The sequence below is a fragment of the Molothrus ater genome (assembly GCF_012460135.2).
Source record: "Molothrus ater isolate BHLD 08-10-18 breed brown headed cowbird chromosome Z unlocalized genomic scaffold, BPBGC_Mater_1.1 matZ_random_MA36, whole genome shotgun sequence".
Taxonomy (NCBI): Eukaryota; Metazoa; Chordata; class Aves; order Passeriformes; family Icteridae; genus Molothrus; species Molothrus ater.
This window is the reverse complement of record NW_026530821.1, coordinates 143,405-156,605: the sequence shown is the minus strand read 5'-3', so window position 1 is coordinate 156,605 and position 13,201 is coordinate 143,405. Positions and strand designations below refer to the sequence as shown.

At 49.3% G+C, this 13,201-nt stretch overlaps 1 protein-coding gene across 1 annotated transcript; it reads left to right on the top strand.

Moving 5' to 3' along the window:
• The first annotated feature begins 4,665 nt into the window (after positions 1-4,665).
• Positions 4,666-12,616, top strand: LOC118699159 (uncharacterized). The gene is made up of 8 exons (XM_036402937.2): positions 4,666-4,792; positions 5,318-5,992; positions 6,683-7,030; positions 7,874-8,040; positions 8,965-9,085; positions 10,181-10,899; positions 11,257-11,373; positions 11,622-12,616. The coding sequence occupies exons 1-6, from the start codon at positions 4,666-4,668 to the stop codon at positions 10,249-10,251; spliced, it is 1,509 nt and encodes a 502-aa protein (XP_036258830.2). The 3' UTR covers positions 10,252-10,899; positions 11,257-11,373; positions 11,622-12,616.
• Positions 12,617-13,201: the final 585 nt, after the last annotated feature.

Below are 13,201 nucleotides of genomic sequence, written 5' to 3'. Positions count from 1 at the left end.
GGAGGAATAGATTAAAAGTGGAATACAGATAAGGAGGACCGTAAATCACTGAAGTGACCTTGCAGCTGGAATAACCCTTGACAAGCCAGTGATCCTCTGGCACAGATTGACTTTAAGAGTGCTCACATGTCTAATACTGCACCTCTGCCCAGCTCTTGCTTTGGGGATCCCACAAGGAGCAAGGTAACAGAAACAAATCTACTCCTTGTCATCTAACTGGGAGTTTGTGCCAGCCTGTGCTGACTCACACATTCTGGTCCAACATTAAGCCGTAAAAGACACCAGCAGGATCTGCACTGCAAGCAGAAAGTTCATGGGAAAAATGTCCACTGCTCTGTAACATTTAAAATGGAAGCACCGTACCTTATCACCCTCTTCACAAAAAAAATCTTCATCTTCCAGATGAGATCCTCCATCTCTGCTTTTCTGCATTAACAAAAAAGAACCAGGTTAGACTTTAGCAAACAACTGAGACAGTGTGTATGTGCACCAGTTCACTGCACATCAACCAAACTGCTCCTATTGAATCTACACACAAAGCCAGTCAAAGCTGAAGGCAGCAACACCCTGGAAATAAATGAGACCTGTATGTAGAGAGCTCACAAATCCTACAGAACTGAAAAGAAACTCGGACTCAAGGCTTGTAAAGACCCATTTCAAGAATTTTGCTATGTACCAGGAGAGATGCAAACATATTTGAAGAGAACCTATTCCTAACTCAAAGCAGTCTCAAAAGCTCTGGACTAACAGAGAATCACAGAACAGCTGGGGCTGCAAGGGAGGACTGGACATCACCTGCCCTGTGCTCCTGCATGAAGCAGGCTCAGCCAAAGCAGGTTGCCAAGGATCCTGTCCAGGCAGCCTGAGCATCTCCAGGCACAGAAACTCAGCCATGGCTCTGGGCAGCCTCTCTAGTGCTTGATCACCCTCAACATTAAAACAGGCTTTTCTCGTGTCTGAACAGTATTTCCTGTAGTTCCCTAAAATATTATTGAGCAAAGCTAAAAGAATCTCCTTAAAGACTTTGCAAACTGAACGAGCAGCTGGAGATGAATAATGGAACCAATCAGATCATCACTAGACATGAGCTGCATTCTTTTCCCACAGCCACTGAGGCTGTGCCAGACTGAATGAAATCAGAAGTGAATGAAGTGCAGACTATACCAGTAAAATTCGACCTGTTCCATTTAAGCCTATAATGGCATTTACAGTCAAACCAGGGGTTAGGAACTGAATCTTCCAGTTCTTACCTGCTTTAATTGAGCAGTTCTACTGAAAGCAACAAGGCCATTACCTTTTGAAGATGAAGTTGGTATACACTGCTTTGCCAAACAGCAGCATTTCACAATCATTTCAGCTTGGCAGTGCCCTTTAGTGTATAGTATGGTATACAGTATAGTATATAGCATATAGTATAATATAAAGATTATATCTAAGTGAGTTAATGAAACAGCACATATGGGGGTCCTGTGAGGTTTCTTTTAACAGAAACATTAAATTACACCTCAAATTTAAAAAGACAACTGTCATGGAACCATTTTCCTTCTCTTAGCAGTAGCACTGACTTTAGCTGGAATTCTAAACTCAAGTTAGCTTGGTAGTAGAAGATTTACAGATTCCAAGTATGCTTGTGGGTTTTACATGCATTTGGAAAGCTAGGAGGAGTGAGGATTATTAACTTGCAGGGAAAAACGTTCCCTCTGGAGAGCTCAATTACTCACTTGTTGGAGGTAGTGAATTTGCCTAAAGAGGCAGAAATAAGAGCAGTTAAGGGACATCAGGCAGGGTGTTCAGAAGAGACAACAGGTAATAAACTGCTCAATGGAGATGTTCAGAAAGCAGTGCTTCTGCCAGAGGTCTCTGGGATCCCCCCTTTACCCCCTGTGACTGAGCTAGTGCCTGAGGGAGAGGGGGGAAGTGGTGGTGCTGGTGCTATCTTTTCCACCAGAGGAGTTTGAGATAATTAAAGGTAGTGGGGCACAAGAAAGAGGGGAGAACTGATTAACAAAGGGCAGTAAACAGTGGATGCCAGGAGCTTTGACCCTGCAGGTGTTGGGACAGCTCCATGGGGTGAGTCATTGGGACTTTCGAGGATTGGCAATGTTCTTCAAGATGTACTGCATTGGGTATTTTTGTTTTAGCAAAACGTGCTAATAATGAGGGGTGCCTGGCTAAAGTACATAGCCAGACTATAAAGGAAATTGCAAGGCAGGGAAATGACCCTGGGCTCTATGTCCTTTCCAAGGATAGGACATATTTTACTGAGATTCCCTTGGCAAGAGGGCTTAGATAGGCTCGGGTATATCTAAGCAAGGTGGCCAGATGAGTTTCTAGCTGCTTCAGCAACTATTTGATCATTGTGAGAAACAAGGCTAACTCTTTAAAATTTTTAAAGGTTTTATAAGAGATAATAAGGGATAAAGCAAAAGTAACAGCATTGGGTACATAGCCAGATGCACACGGTTAACTGTAACTCTTAACTGTAACAACTCTTCTTATATAGTTACTTTTTCATTGCATTAGTCAAATGCATATTTATGACAATTACACATATTCAAACCTTCCTTTGAGTTTAGGTGTTCCAGGAATTCTTTATCTTAGTTCAACCCCTGACCTCAACTTCTTAAAGAGTACATGCAACAAAGCAGATGTAATTTTGAGAGTCTTGTATTTATTTCCTCAAGAGGCCCCCTGGTGTGTGGTTAGAGTTATTGATAGCTGAAGGATCAGTGGTAGATTTTTCCTTGCTCTTTCGGTGTTACTCGCCGGGTTCTTTTCAGTTACCTTATCATACAGACATTGTAGCCATTTTCACAAGTACTTCCTATCAACATTAGCTTCACTACTTGTCAGTTACAAAAGTAAAGCTACAATTACTTCTCCAAAAGTTAATGTTATAATACACATTACATAGTATCTATTTTAATATTCTGTCAAAGCCTAAACTATAATATATATCACACCAAGATACACAATCTACGCAGGGATTAGGTTATTAACCATAAAAGGCTGACAAATTCTACTGTATCAAAGGCAGTTAGAGATTACAAACTGTACTGTATCAAAATAGTTTACTGAAGTCAATAATAGCAAAAGCCAATAGCTACATAAATTATTCATAACAATCAGTTAACAAATGGTTTCTGAATATGGGATTGTGAAGGCAGTAGACTTGGACGGGGGAAGCTGGTTTTACAGGGGGATCCTTCAAGGGATTATAGCTGCTTTGAGATTTCAGTGGGACCTCCATATTCCCTGGCACCCTGAGAATTCAGGCCAAGTAGAAAGGATGAATGGACGAATAAACACTTTGAAGCTGTTAACAGAAACTAAGATGCCCTGGGCATGGCTTTTGCCATTAGGTTTGGCAAGATAAGAGCCAAAGCCGAGGGAATATTCAATTATTCCCCTTTTAATTGTTTGGGATTCTTACCTTATTCATTTTCAAGGTAGCAGGGAGGAGATGTCTATTTAAACTAGTGTGTGGCCAGGATACCGTGTCTTGTGAAATCTCTTTTGACACGAAGCCCAGTTAGCACAGATGCTGCCTTTGGACTTTACTGTTCATAAAATCCAACCGGGACTGCAGAGAGAGCAGCCAGGAGAGCTGAACACGGATCGACCTATCCCACTTCAGTCAAGGTCACGAAAACTCTGGAGATTTGGACTTCTCAGCTAGAAGAAAAGGATGGGAGACTCTGGCTATCAGTAGCCAAAGTGATTAATGAGTTTATATAAACTGTTATTATCGACTTCATTCTCTGAATTTACTTGCCACACCTAGTGCAGGGACCAGACAAGGAAAAGTCAGCAGGGGGTGTAAAGACAGATTGAGAAATAAGAAGAGGAGGAACTGAGAGGAAAGATCTGTGCTAATGTCTTTACAATTAACTGAAATGAGTCTTAATGTCTCTACTGACTTTGGGCAGCAGGTTTGCTGCAGAGCTCAGACAGTTTGGCTCCTGAGACAGACAAGTGGGTCTGTACCAGGCTGAACTTCGGAACTTTGGGGTAGAACTGGAGGTTTAAGGGGGGATATGGGGTAGGCGGTTCAGGAAGGCTGTACCTCAGCCAAAGGGGAAAGGCAGAGGGCAACATGCGGCCAGGAGCTCAGGATAAAACGAGGCTGCGCCCTCCGAAACCCTGAGAGAGAAAACCCCACGGCCATGCGCGCCGGTGGACTCCTTTCCTTTATTCGAATAAAGGCGAAGGACTCCTCTGTCTCCTTTTTGGACATAAACGTTTGTGGATTTTCCTGACACCAGGAAAGCGTGGAGTTACCCCCTCTGGAGACATCCCAAACCCACCTGGGTGTGGTCCTCTGTCACCCACTCCAGGTGACTCCTTGGCAGGGGGGTTGCACAGGGTGATCTCAAGTCGACCGATTCTGTGATTCAGCTTCCCACACACACCAGCTGCTCCCACACCTCCTCTGCTCTCCCACATCCCGCGGGGGTCCTGCCCCTCTCCCCAGCACCTTCCCTCCAGCCCCCATCGACCCCTCCGACCTCCACACAGCCACCTCCCGGCTCTCCCTGACCCCGGCCGTCCCCACAGATCCACCACCGCCCCATCCGGCCACCCTTTCGCCCTCACCCGTCGGGGGGGCAGTGCTTTGTCTTCCCCCCCCCAACGCTGGCGCTGGCGCTGGCACTCGCACCGAAGATGGCGGTGTGGGCGGAGCCGCCCCCGCCCACAGGCGGCCCTGGCGGAGCGGCCGCCTACCTGCCCGCCGCTGAATGGAGCCATGTGCAGGCCGGAGCGGGCGGGAACGGCGTCGGAGATGGTGAATGTGGGCAACATGTTCTGTGCCAGCCATGGTGTGGCAGCAGGGCCAGGGCAGTGATTGTCCCCCTGCATTCGGCACTGGAGAGGCCACGCCCTCGAACTGTGTCCAGTTCTGGGCCCCTCAATTCAGGAAGGACACTGAGGGGCTGAGGTGTGTCCAAAAGAATGTCTTAAAGTCCCTTCATCGTTTCCCCTTCCCCCATTTGACCTGTCTGCTTGGAAATGAGGAACTGTTTGCATCCCCAACCAAAACAGAGAAGCTATTGAGACTAAGACGTTTTTCCTGACTTCGGCTATGCAGAACACACAGTGATTTTCCTTTCACTGAACAAAGAGGAAGAGTTTCTGATGGGATTCCTCAGTTTAGACCTTTCTGAAAGTTACTGTGCTTGCCTTGGTGCTTTGGGGTTGTGCTGCAAAGCCAATGCAGAAGGATGACTGCAGCCAGAGAAAGAGGGGGCTCGCACCTGGCCCTGCCGAGCCGAGCCCGGCCAGCCCCGGAGCCGCCCCGCCCGCGCTGTGCCCGCAGCCCCGGCTCTGCCGCGCTCGTCCCCGCCAAGTCCGGCCCGCGCCGGGGCCGCGCTGGGCGCGCGCGGGCCCGAGCGCAGCGCCCCCCTCAGGCCGCGCGCCGCTGGTGCAGCCGCGGCCGTTGCGCTGCGGGCGTTGTGGGCACAGTCGGCGATCGACGCCATGGCGGAGCTGCCGCTGCCCGCCGGGCTCAGCGCCAGCACCTTCCCCGCCAAGCTGTGGCGCCTGGTGAACAGCCCCCGCGTCCGCTCCGTGCGCTGGGACAGCCGCGCCCAGGGGCTGCTCGTCGACCGCTCCCTCTTCGAGCAGGAGCTGCTCAGCTCGGGCGACGCCCACGGGGCGGGCGCTGAGGGGGCGGGACCAGCCCCGGACTCCTTCCAAGCCACGCACTTCGGCAGCTTCGTGCGGCAGCTCAACCTCTACGGCTTCCGCAAAGTGCCGGGCTGGGTTGTCTCAGATGAGCCGGGCGATGCCGGGGGCTGGCTCCACTTCAAGAACCCCAACTTTCGCCGCGACCGCCCCGACCTCCTGCTCCGCATCAAGCGCCTGACCAGGGCCAACAGGCAGCGGCTGGCGGCGGGGCTGGACGTGCGCAGCCGCCAGCCCAGACGCTTCCAGCAGCTCCACACGGAGCGGGCGGTGCCCTCCTTCCCCGCCGGGCAACCGCCCAGAGCCGGTGAGACGGGGGGGGAGCTGCAGGCGAGGACGGTGGCGTGGGCTGTGGCCGTGGGCACTGCCCGGCGGGGCAGGAGCGGGCCCTGCCCGTGCTGGGGCTGCTCAGCGCAGCTGCCCCGGCTGGCACAGGGGCTGTCCTTGGGCCAGGCAGCTGTGCCGGCAGGACCCGGGTGCTGTGCCGGCTCTGCCGGGCTGCCGGGGCTGCGGGACAGTCCCGCCGCGGCTGCGCTCACCACAGCCTGGCCCGCTCGGCTGCAGCTGGCCCAGCGGTGCGCCGTGGCTGGCGCTGCTCCTTGCCCTGCCCTGGGATGCTTGGGGAGCTCTCCGTGAGTGCGTGTGAGCTGAGGGCTTTGGCCCAGCTGGAGCGAGCCTCCTGTCCCTCCGGGGCAGCGGAGAAAACCCAACCTGCCAGTTGGGTTTCTGGCAGCTGCCTCCTTCCAGGGTAGGGCAGCAGGACAGTTTTCCCAGACAATTGAATGAACAGGGGAGAGTTCAGTAGACAAGGAACTGCTAGTTGAATACCTCCAGAACATGTTTGGTTCTTTTTTTCTTCTTTCTCACCCTGCTTGGGAGGATGGGAGCTTTTGTCTTCCCTGACAGAAGTACAGTTGCTGCCAAGGGAAACACACCCAAAGACCAATAGTGACCAAGCCTTCCCTTTTCTTCCTTTCTTCTTCTCACTCCTACACAGTGCTCTCGTACCACAACCTTGCTGCTGCCTCATCTGAGGGTTTAGAGCTGCTTCCAGGCCCTTCCAGGCTAAGTGCAGGTGCTCAGGAGGCTGATGTTTTCCTAAGGTCACCCAAGAAAGTCTTTGCCACATCTGGACTTCCTGGGATTTCATCGGAGGAACCAGGCACAGGCAAATTTCAATCCAGCCATGAGCTCATCACTCCACTGGTTCCCATGAAGCTTAAATGCCAACCTGAGCTCATCGTTCCTCTGGTTCCTGTAGACCATCACAACCCTTCCATGGTCTCTTCAGAGAGGAGCAGCTGCACATCTTCAGAGCAGCAGTTGCCAGCCCTCAGCCCATCAGGTAGGGAAAGAGCTTCTACCCTTGCTTTCCAAGCAGGTCCTGGTTAATGACCCTTTAAAGTGTTTTCCTGCAGTGCTCTATCATGGGTAGATCTCAAGTGAGAATCAGGTAGAAAGTGTCAAGTCGCCTAGGAAGGGGGACCTTGAAAACAGAAAGATTCTCTGCCTGCTTTTCCTGTCCTTGCTGCAGATTTGGAGGGTGTTCTGGGCATTTTCCAGACAGCCTCTGTGTAGGGGTACAAGGGCAAGGTGAAAGATATTGCCTAACAAGTGGTCAGTGTAAGGTGCACTCTCCTCTTTCTTTGAATGAAGCCAGACTAGGACTCTGATAGGATATTGCAGATGTTTAAGACTGCCTGCCCTGCAAATCAAGGCGTGCCATTGAAATGAGCTCTGTGTACCCCACAACAGCTGCAGCTGCAGAATATGGCCTCACCCTCAAGGTTGTTTTTAGAAAAATCTCACACTTTAATTTCAGTGTGTGTGTGCAGATCTGGGCTGTTCCTGGGTGAATCCACTTTCTGTGGTCGATTGTGATGAGAAAGTCAAGCAGCCAAATCCTAAAGCTGCTGGGAAAATGCAAAAGGCTGTGATTATAAGGTGTTTGTGTGTGTCTGTGTCTATATCAGATTTCCAGTCCATGCTTTAATCTATCTACATGTCAATTAGGATAAATATTTTTAAGAGGAAGAACTCACTCCTCCAATCCCCTGGGAAGTCTGAATGCATTTCTGGAACAGAGGTTGCTGTGTGCTTCCTGTGATGTTTGATGCAAGGCAGCACTAGAGCTCTGCATCCCAAAGACACATCGTGGAGCCTGACCAATGTGTTTGGATTCTTGCAGCCAGGCCAGACACTTCAGCCCCCAGCACTCCAGGTGGCAGTGCAGGTTTTGCAGCATGGACAGCCCCCAGCTGGCTGTGGAAAACTCCTGGGGAAGAGGAATTGCCACCGCCAGATCTGGACATGGTGCTTGAGACACTGGAGGAGATGTTTTCTCCCTCTGCTCAGGTAACTGCATTGGGCAGGGAAGAAAGGGGCTGGACTGAGAGCTTGTGAATGTTGTTGCATGGCTGAGAAGGAAAAGCTTCTTGAGTTCAGCTGTGAATGGACAGGGAACGCTTTGCTTGGTGAAAGAAGATTTCCAGAAGAAAAGGGAATGAAAAAGGGGGATAGCCCTTAAATGAGGGTGAAAGGCGATGGCCACGTTTGGGTGCTTGTTTTCCTCAGAAGAATCCCTGGTGCAGGGGCATTTGTGGTGAGGAAGAGGAAGCTTTGTAGGTTCTAAGAGGCTTTGTTTGATGGGAAAGAAGAGAAGAGTGTTTGGAGAAGTGGCACTGAAGGCCAAGTGTCCCGTGCAGGGAGGGGCATGCCAGAGGTGCCTCTGTTGCAGCAGCAGATGCGGGCTGTGCCTCTTTTGGCTGGGAAGGCCAAGGCAAAGCAAGGGCTGGGCTGCAGCTGCTACTGCTGTGTGAGCCCTGCCGTGCGTGTAGGCGCACCCAGAGCCGTGGCTGGGGCTGGGCTGGAGCTGCAGCTTTCTTGTCCTCTCAGGAAGCTGCTGCCTGCAGCCCAGTTTCCATCTGGGAAATCCTCAGCTGGGCAAACTGGCCAGACAGCAAGACTGTCTGATGATGGATGAGACTGCTGTGCTCAGGGCTGTGGAGGGAGGAGCACATCCCTGTGCCAGGAGCTGGCAGGACTCCTTCCTTAGCAGCCATTCCACGTGTTCAGTGTCACCCCCATGTTCAACACTGTCAGCTTAGACAGCTTTTGGACTGTGTTTGAGAAGTCAAATCTTTTTGACTGTTGAAGGGCTTTGGGGCCCAGAGTTCTTGTTAGGAACAAGGGATTAATTGTGTGAGCCATGGAGGTGTTGGACCGGGTGTTTTGTGTAAGTGGTGAGAAGGGTTTCTTCCTTTCTGTTTCTCTTTCAAGGGGAATATTAATGTTGCCCCTGAGTCTTCAGGAGGGGAGCCTGTGGACAGAGCTGCAGCAGAGGGAGCTTTGGCTGGCACCGAGAGCTGCAGGAACAATTCCCAGGAGCCCGAGGAGCTTGGTAAGGACAGAGCCCCCACTGGTTTAGAGAGGTGTGAGATGGCTGCTCTGAGCCTGCCTCTGGCAGCAAGGGAGATGAGAAGAGTTGAGTTCCTGTCTGCAGGCTTGGTGCTCCTAGTGCCTTGAGTTCAAATCCTGCACGGGCACAACCTGCCTGAGCCCTGCCCTCCACACTTCTCCAGAGGCTCTGACACCGAGTCCTCTGCTGGGGCAAGAGAGCAGGGAGTAAACCTGACCTTGTGGGACTTGTGTCACCAACTCAGGTGTCCCAGTTTTGTGCTGATGTCCATGGATAAATTTGCTGCAGGGTGTCAGTGCTCTAGAGGCTCTGACACTGAGTGACTCTTGAAACAAGAGAGGAAAAACCCAGCAAAAACTCAGTGTAGAAGTCTGAGGTTTTGTCTCCAAGCATTAAATCAATGTAGTACCACAGTCTGCTGATAGCTGTAGTGAGATACATTAAAAATACAAGGAGCAGAAGCTCTGAGGCCAAGGAAATCATCAGTCGCAAATCCAGTAGCTCAAGGAAAAAATGAAATTATTCCTTTAAATTAGCGAGAACTAAAGGAGAGATAGAGCACTTTGGATCTGCATTCTTGAGCAAAGCTGGTGCAGCCTGCAGGCCTGGTATGGAGCTCTGTCCCTGCCAGCCCTTCCTGCCAGAGCTGGTGGTTGTTTTGGAGGAGCTGTTGCTCACTGCAGAGGGCAGTTTGTAGATGCCAGGTAATGGAGTTGGTTCATGACTCAGCTCCCAGCACCTTCAGCTTCAGCCATTTCAGCGAGGACTGAGGTCTCTCTGTCAGCACAGAGAAAGAACAAGGCTGAGTTTCTCTGTGGCAGCTGGGACTGGCTGTGTTTCAAGCTCTTGGGGGTGCCCTTTGTACTGCAAGGGCTGAGACTTTATTTGGATTCTTAAAAATTTCAGAAGTTTTGAAAACTTGGAAAGATCCCTGTTCTTTAAAGAGCAGGTCTGAAATTGTCAAATAAGAGTCTGCCTTTCAGGCCATTTTTTCAGTCTTTGATAGAAGTACAGTTACTTCAAAATGGAAAGATGCACAGAGGCCAATATTGACCCAGTGTTCCCTTTGTTTCCCAGATATCCACCTGATCTACCTCGCCAGGAGGGCTGCCCTGCGTGAGAAGAAGAATCAGAGAGAGAGCCTGTGACCATCGGGCAGGTGGAATCTCTCCATTTATACATAGATTTATAGATTTCTATAAGTTTATTTGTATATCCCAATAGTTATATTTATAGATTTATACAAGTGTGTTTATATAGTAAATCAATATAGATAATTATATATTTATTTTTAAATATACATATTATAAAATATATATGTATATATTTTTATATATAGTTATATTTATAGATTTATACAGGTGTGTTTATATAGTTAAATCAATATATATATATCTTTTTAATAATTCCATCACATTTATAGATGTTATGGAATTTTATATTTATATATATGTAGTTTCATTTATAGATTTTGAGATTTACATTTATATGTGTATAGAGTAACATATATATATTTATGTATAAAGTGCATAGCTATTTAGTTAGAGGTATGTGGAAGTTTAGATGCATAGATTAAGCTGTGTAGGCCTAGGCTGCATTTTTAGCTCTTTTCCCCCTCAGCTGCCTTTTTCACCTCTTGCTTTTCCCCCGGTGCCCCCTGTGTCCCCTGCCCCTGTGCTGGGTCCGAGCTGGCGGCCGGGCCGGGCGGAGCAGCACTTCCAGCCCCGGCTGTCCCTGGAGCGGTGGGAGCTGCCGCTGGCCCCAGGCACTGTCCCCTGAGGAGCTGCTGAAGGACGGTGAGACAGAGGGGGTGGAGGGGACTGAGGGGGCGGTGGCGCCGAAGGGACGGTGACCCTGAGCTGCTGCTGGGGCTGAGGGCTGTGGGGCAGCCGAGGGCCATGGTGGCACTGAGGTGACAGGGAAGTGGCACAGGCTGAGGGGCTGACGGGTCTCAGGGGACAGGATGGGTAAGAAGGAACTGAGGGGGGTGAGAGGACTGTGAGGGGCTGAAGAAACTGAAGGGGGCTGGGGCTTCACTGAGAGCATGGCGGGGCTGAGGGGACGGAGGGGGCCAGCAGGGAGCACAGAGGGCTCCGGGACGGCAGCTCTGCCAGGCCTTGCAAGCAATTCCAGAGCCTCCACTTTGGCCACAGCTACAAGGAAGATCTTGAGGACAGCCGGAGATTGACGGGAGCCAGCAGGGAGGAGCTGAAGGCCGGCAGCAAGAGCAGTGAATGGGGACCTGCTGCTGCCAGCTGGAGAGAGCCCAGGTGAGGCCACAGGCCTGGGGAGGCAGGCTGGGGCTGAGGCTGGCGTGGGCTGTGGCTGTGGGCACTGCCCGGCGGGGCAGGAGCAGGCCCTGCCCGTGCTGGGGCTGCTCAGCGCAGCTGCCCCGGCTGGCACAGGGGCAGTCCTTGGGCCAGGCAGCTGTGCCGGCAGGGCCCAGGAGCAGTGCTGCCAAGGTGCAGCTGCTGCCAAGGGAAACCCATACTCACTCAGTGTTCCCTTTGCTTGCCAGATGTCCCATCTGCTGTCACTGTCCAGGAGAGCTGCTCTGCACGGGAGGAGGAGACTGAGCAAGAGGCTTTGTAGATGGGGCAGCTGGGATCCCTCTGCTTCAAGTGCTGTTTAAGGATAGATGGACTTGCATGTGGACAGGGATTATTTCATATGTATTTCCATATGTGGGTTGCTATTTGTATAGGAATATTTCTATCTATATGTAGTTATATGTATGGATGTATGCTATGTGTATATGTAAGCATATATATATATATATATGTTTGTAATTACATATATGTGTATATTTGTATCTAAGTATACATGGATGTTGTTATATCTGTCTTTAGTTCTATTTCCTAGGTTTACAGCTTTGAACATATCTCTTTATATTGATGAAGGTATAGGTATATGGTTTTTAAATAGGTATTTTGGTATTTGTATTGGGACATATGTGTATTTTTATATGTATATTGTTCCATTTCTGTCTATTTATTGATATTTACATATGTGTCCAGATGTATAGCTCTGTTTGTATTGATGCATTGGGTGGATATTTAGCTTGGTAGAGTGATATTTGTATAGGTACAGATAGGTTTGCTTTGTTTATCTACTGATATAAATATTTTTATATGTATATTTTATGTAGTATGTGATGTTTAATCTATATTTACATCTGTAGATTGTTATAGTTATATATGTATTTATATATGTGCATATACATACGTATTCTATTTAGAGATGTATGCAGGGTATAGTTGTGTAACTCTATTGAATTCTTAGTGTAGGGCTATTTAGAGAGGGAATGTGTATTTTTGTATTTTGATATGGGCTCTACGTTTCTAGTAATATGTAATAAATTAAGTTGTTAAACGCCTAATTGATCTTTGTGTCTAGTGAGTTCTGTATAGTAGAGGTTGCCAATAAATTAAGTTTTGTTAAGTGAATTTGGTATTTGTATATTTTAAATGGACTGGTTGTAATAATCTAATAAACTCCTGGTTTTTACCTAAATTGAGATTTGTATAGTTCTCTATTGTCAGCGTGGGTGTAGCAATTGCAATTTGTAATAAATGACATTTTTCAATTGAAATTGATTCTCGTGTATTTGTGGATCAGCAGTGCGGCTGTGGCAATCTGCAAGAAATGCCATTTGTCAGCTGCGATGGGTGTTCTGTGATTTGTGCTCCCCAAAGCCATGAGCAGATGTAAATGCTGGAGGATTTTGGCCATGCAAATCTCCAGCCATGCCCAGCACATGCCCCACCTGCACTCAGGCTGGGCAAGGGAAGCGCAGATTTGGGCTGGCAGCAGAGCCCCCCGTTGGCTCAGAACTCGCTGCAGAGGCCTGCTGAGAAAACTCCCGGACTCCACTGAGAGCACAACTCCTGCTCTGTGGATATGCAGATAATTCAGTCCATGTTTGGTTCTTTACATACAGACACACACAGATATATGTAGGCAGCACTTAGTAACGTGTAACATACTCGATTATGGGAGCTGAAATGGATTTTTCTCTGTTTATAGGGTCAGCAGAGTTGTGCCATTCTGTAGCCATCCTGTAACAGGCAATGGTTTCTGTGTCTAAGCAGTGCAGTT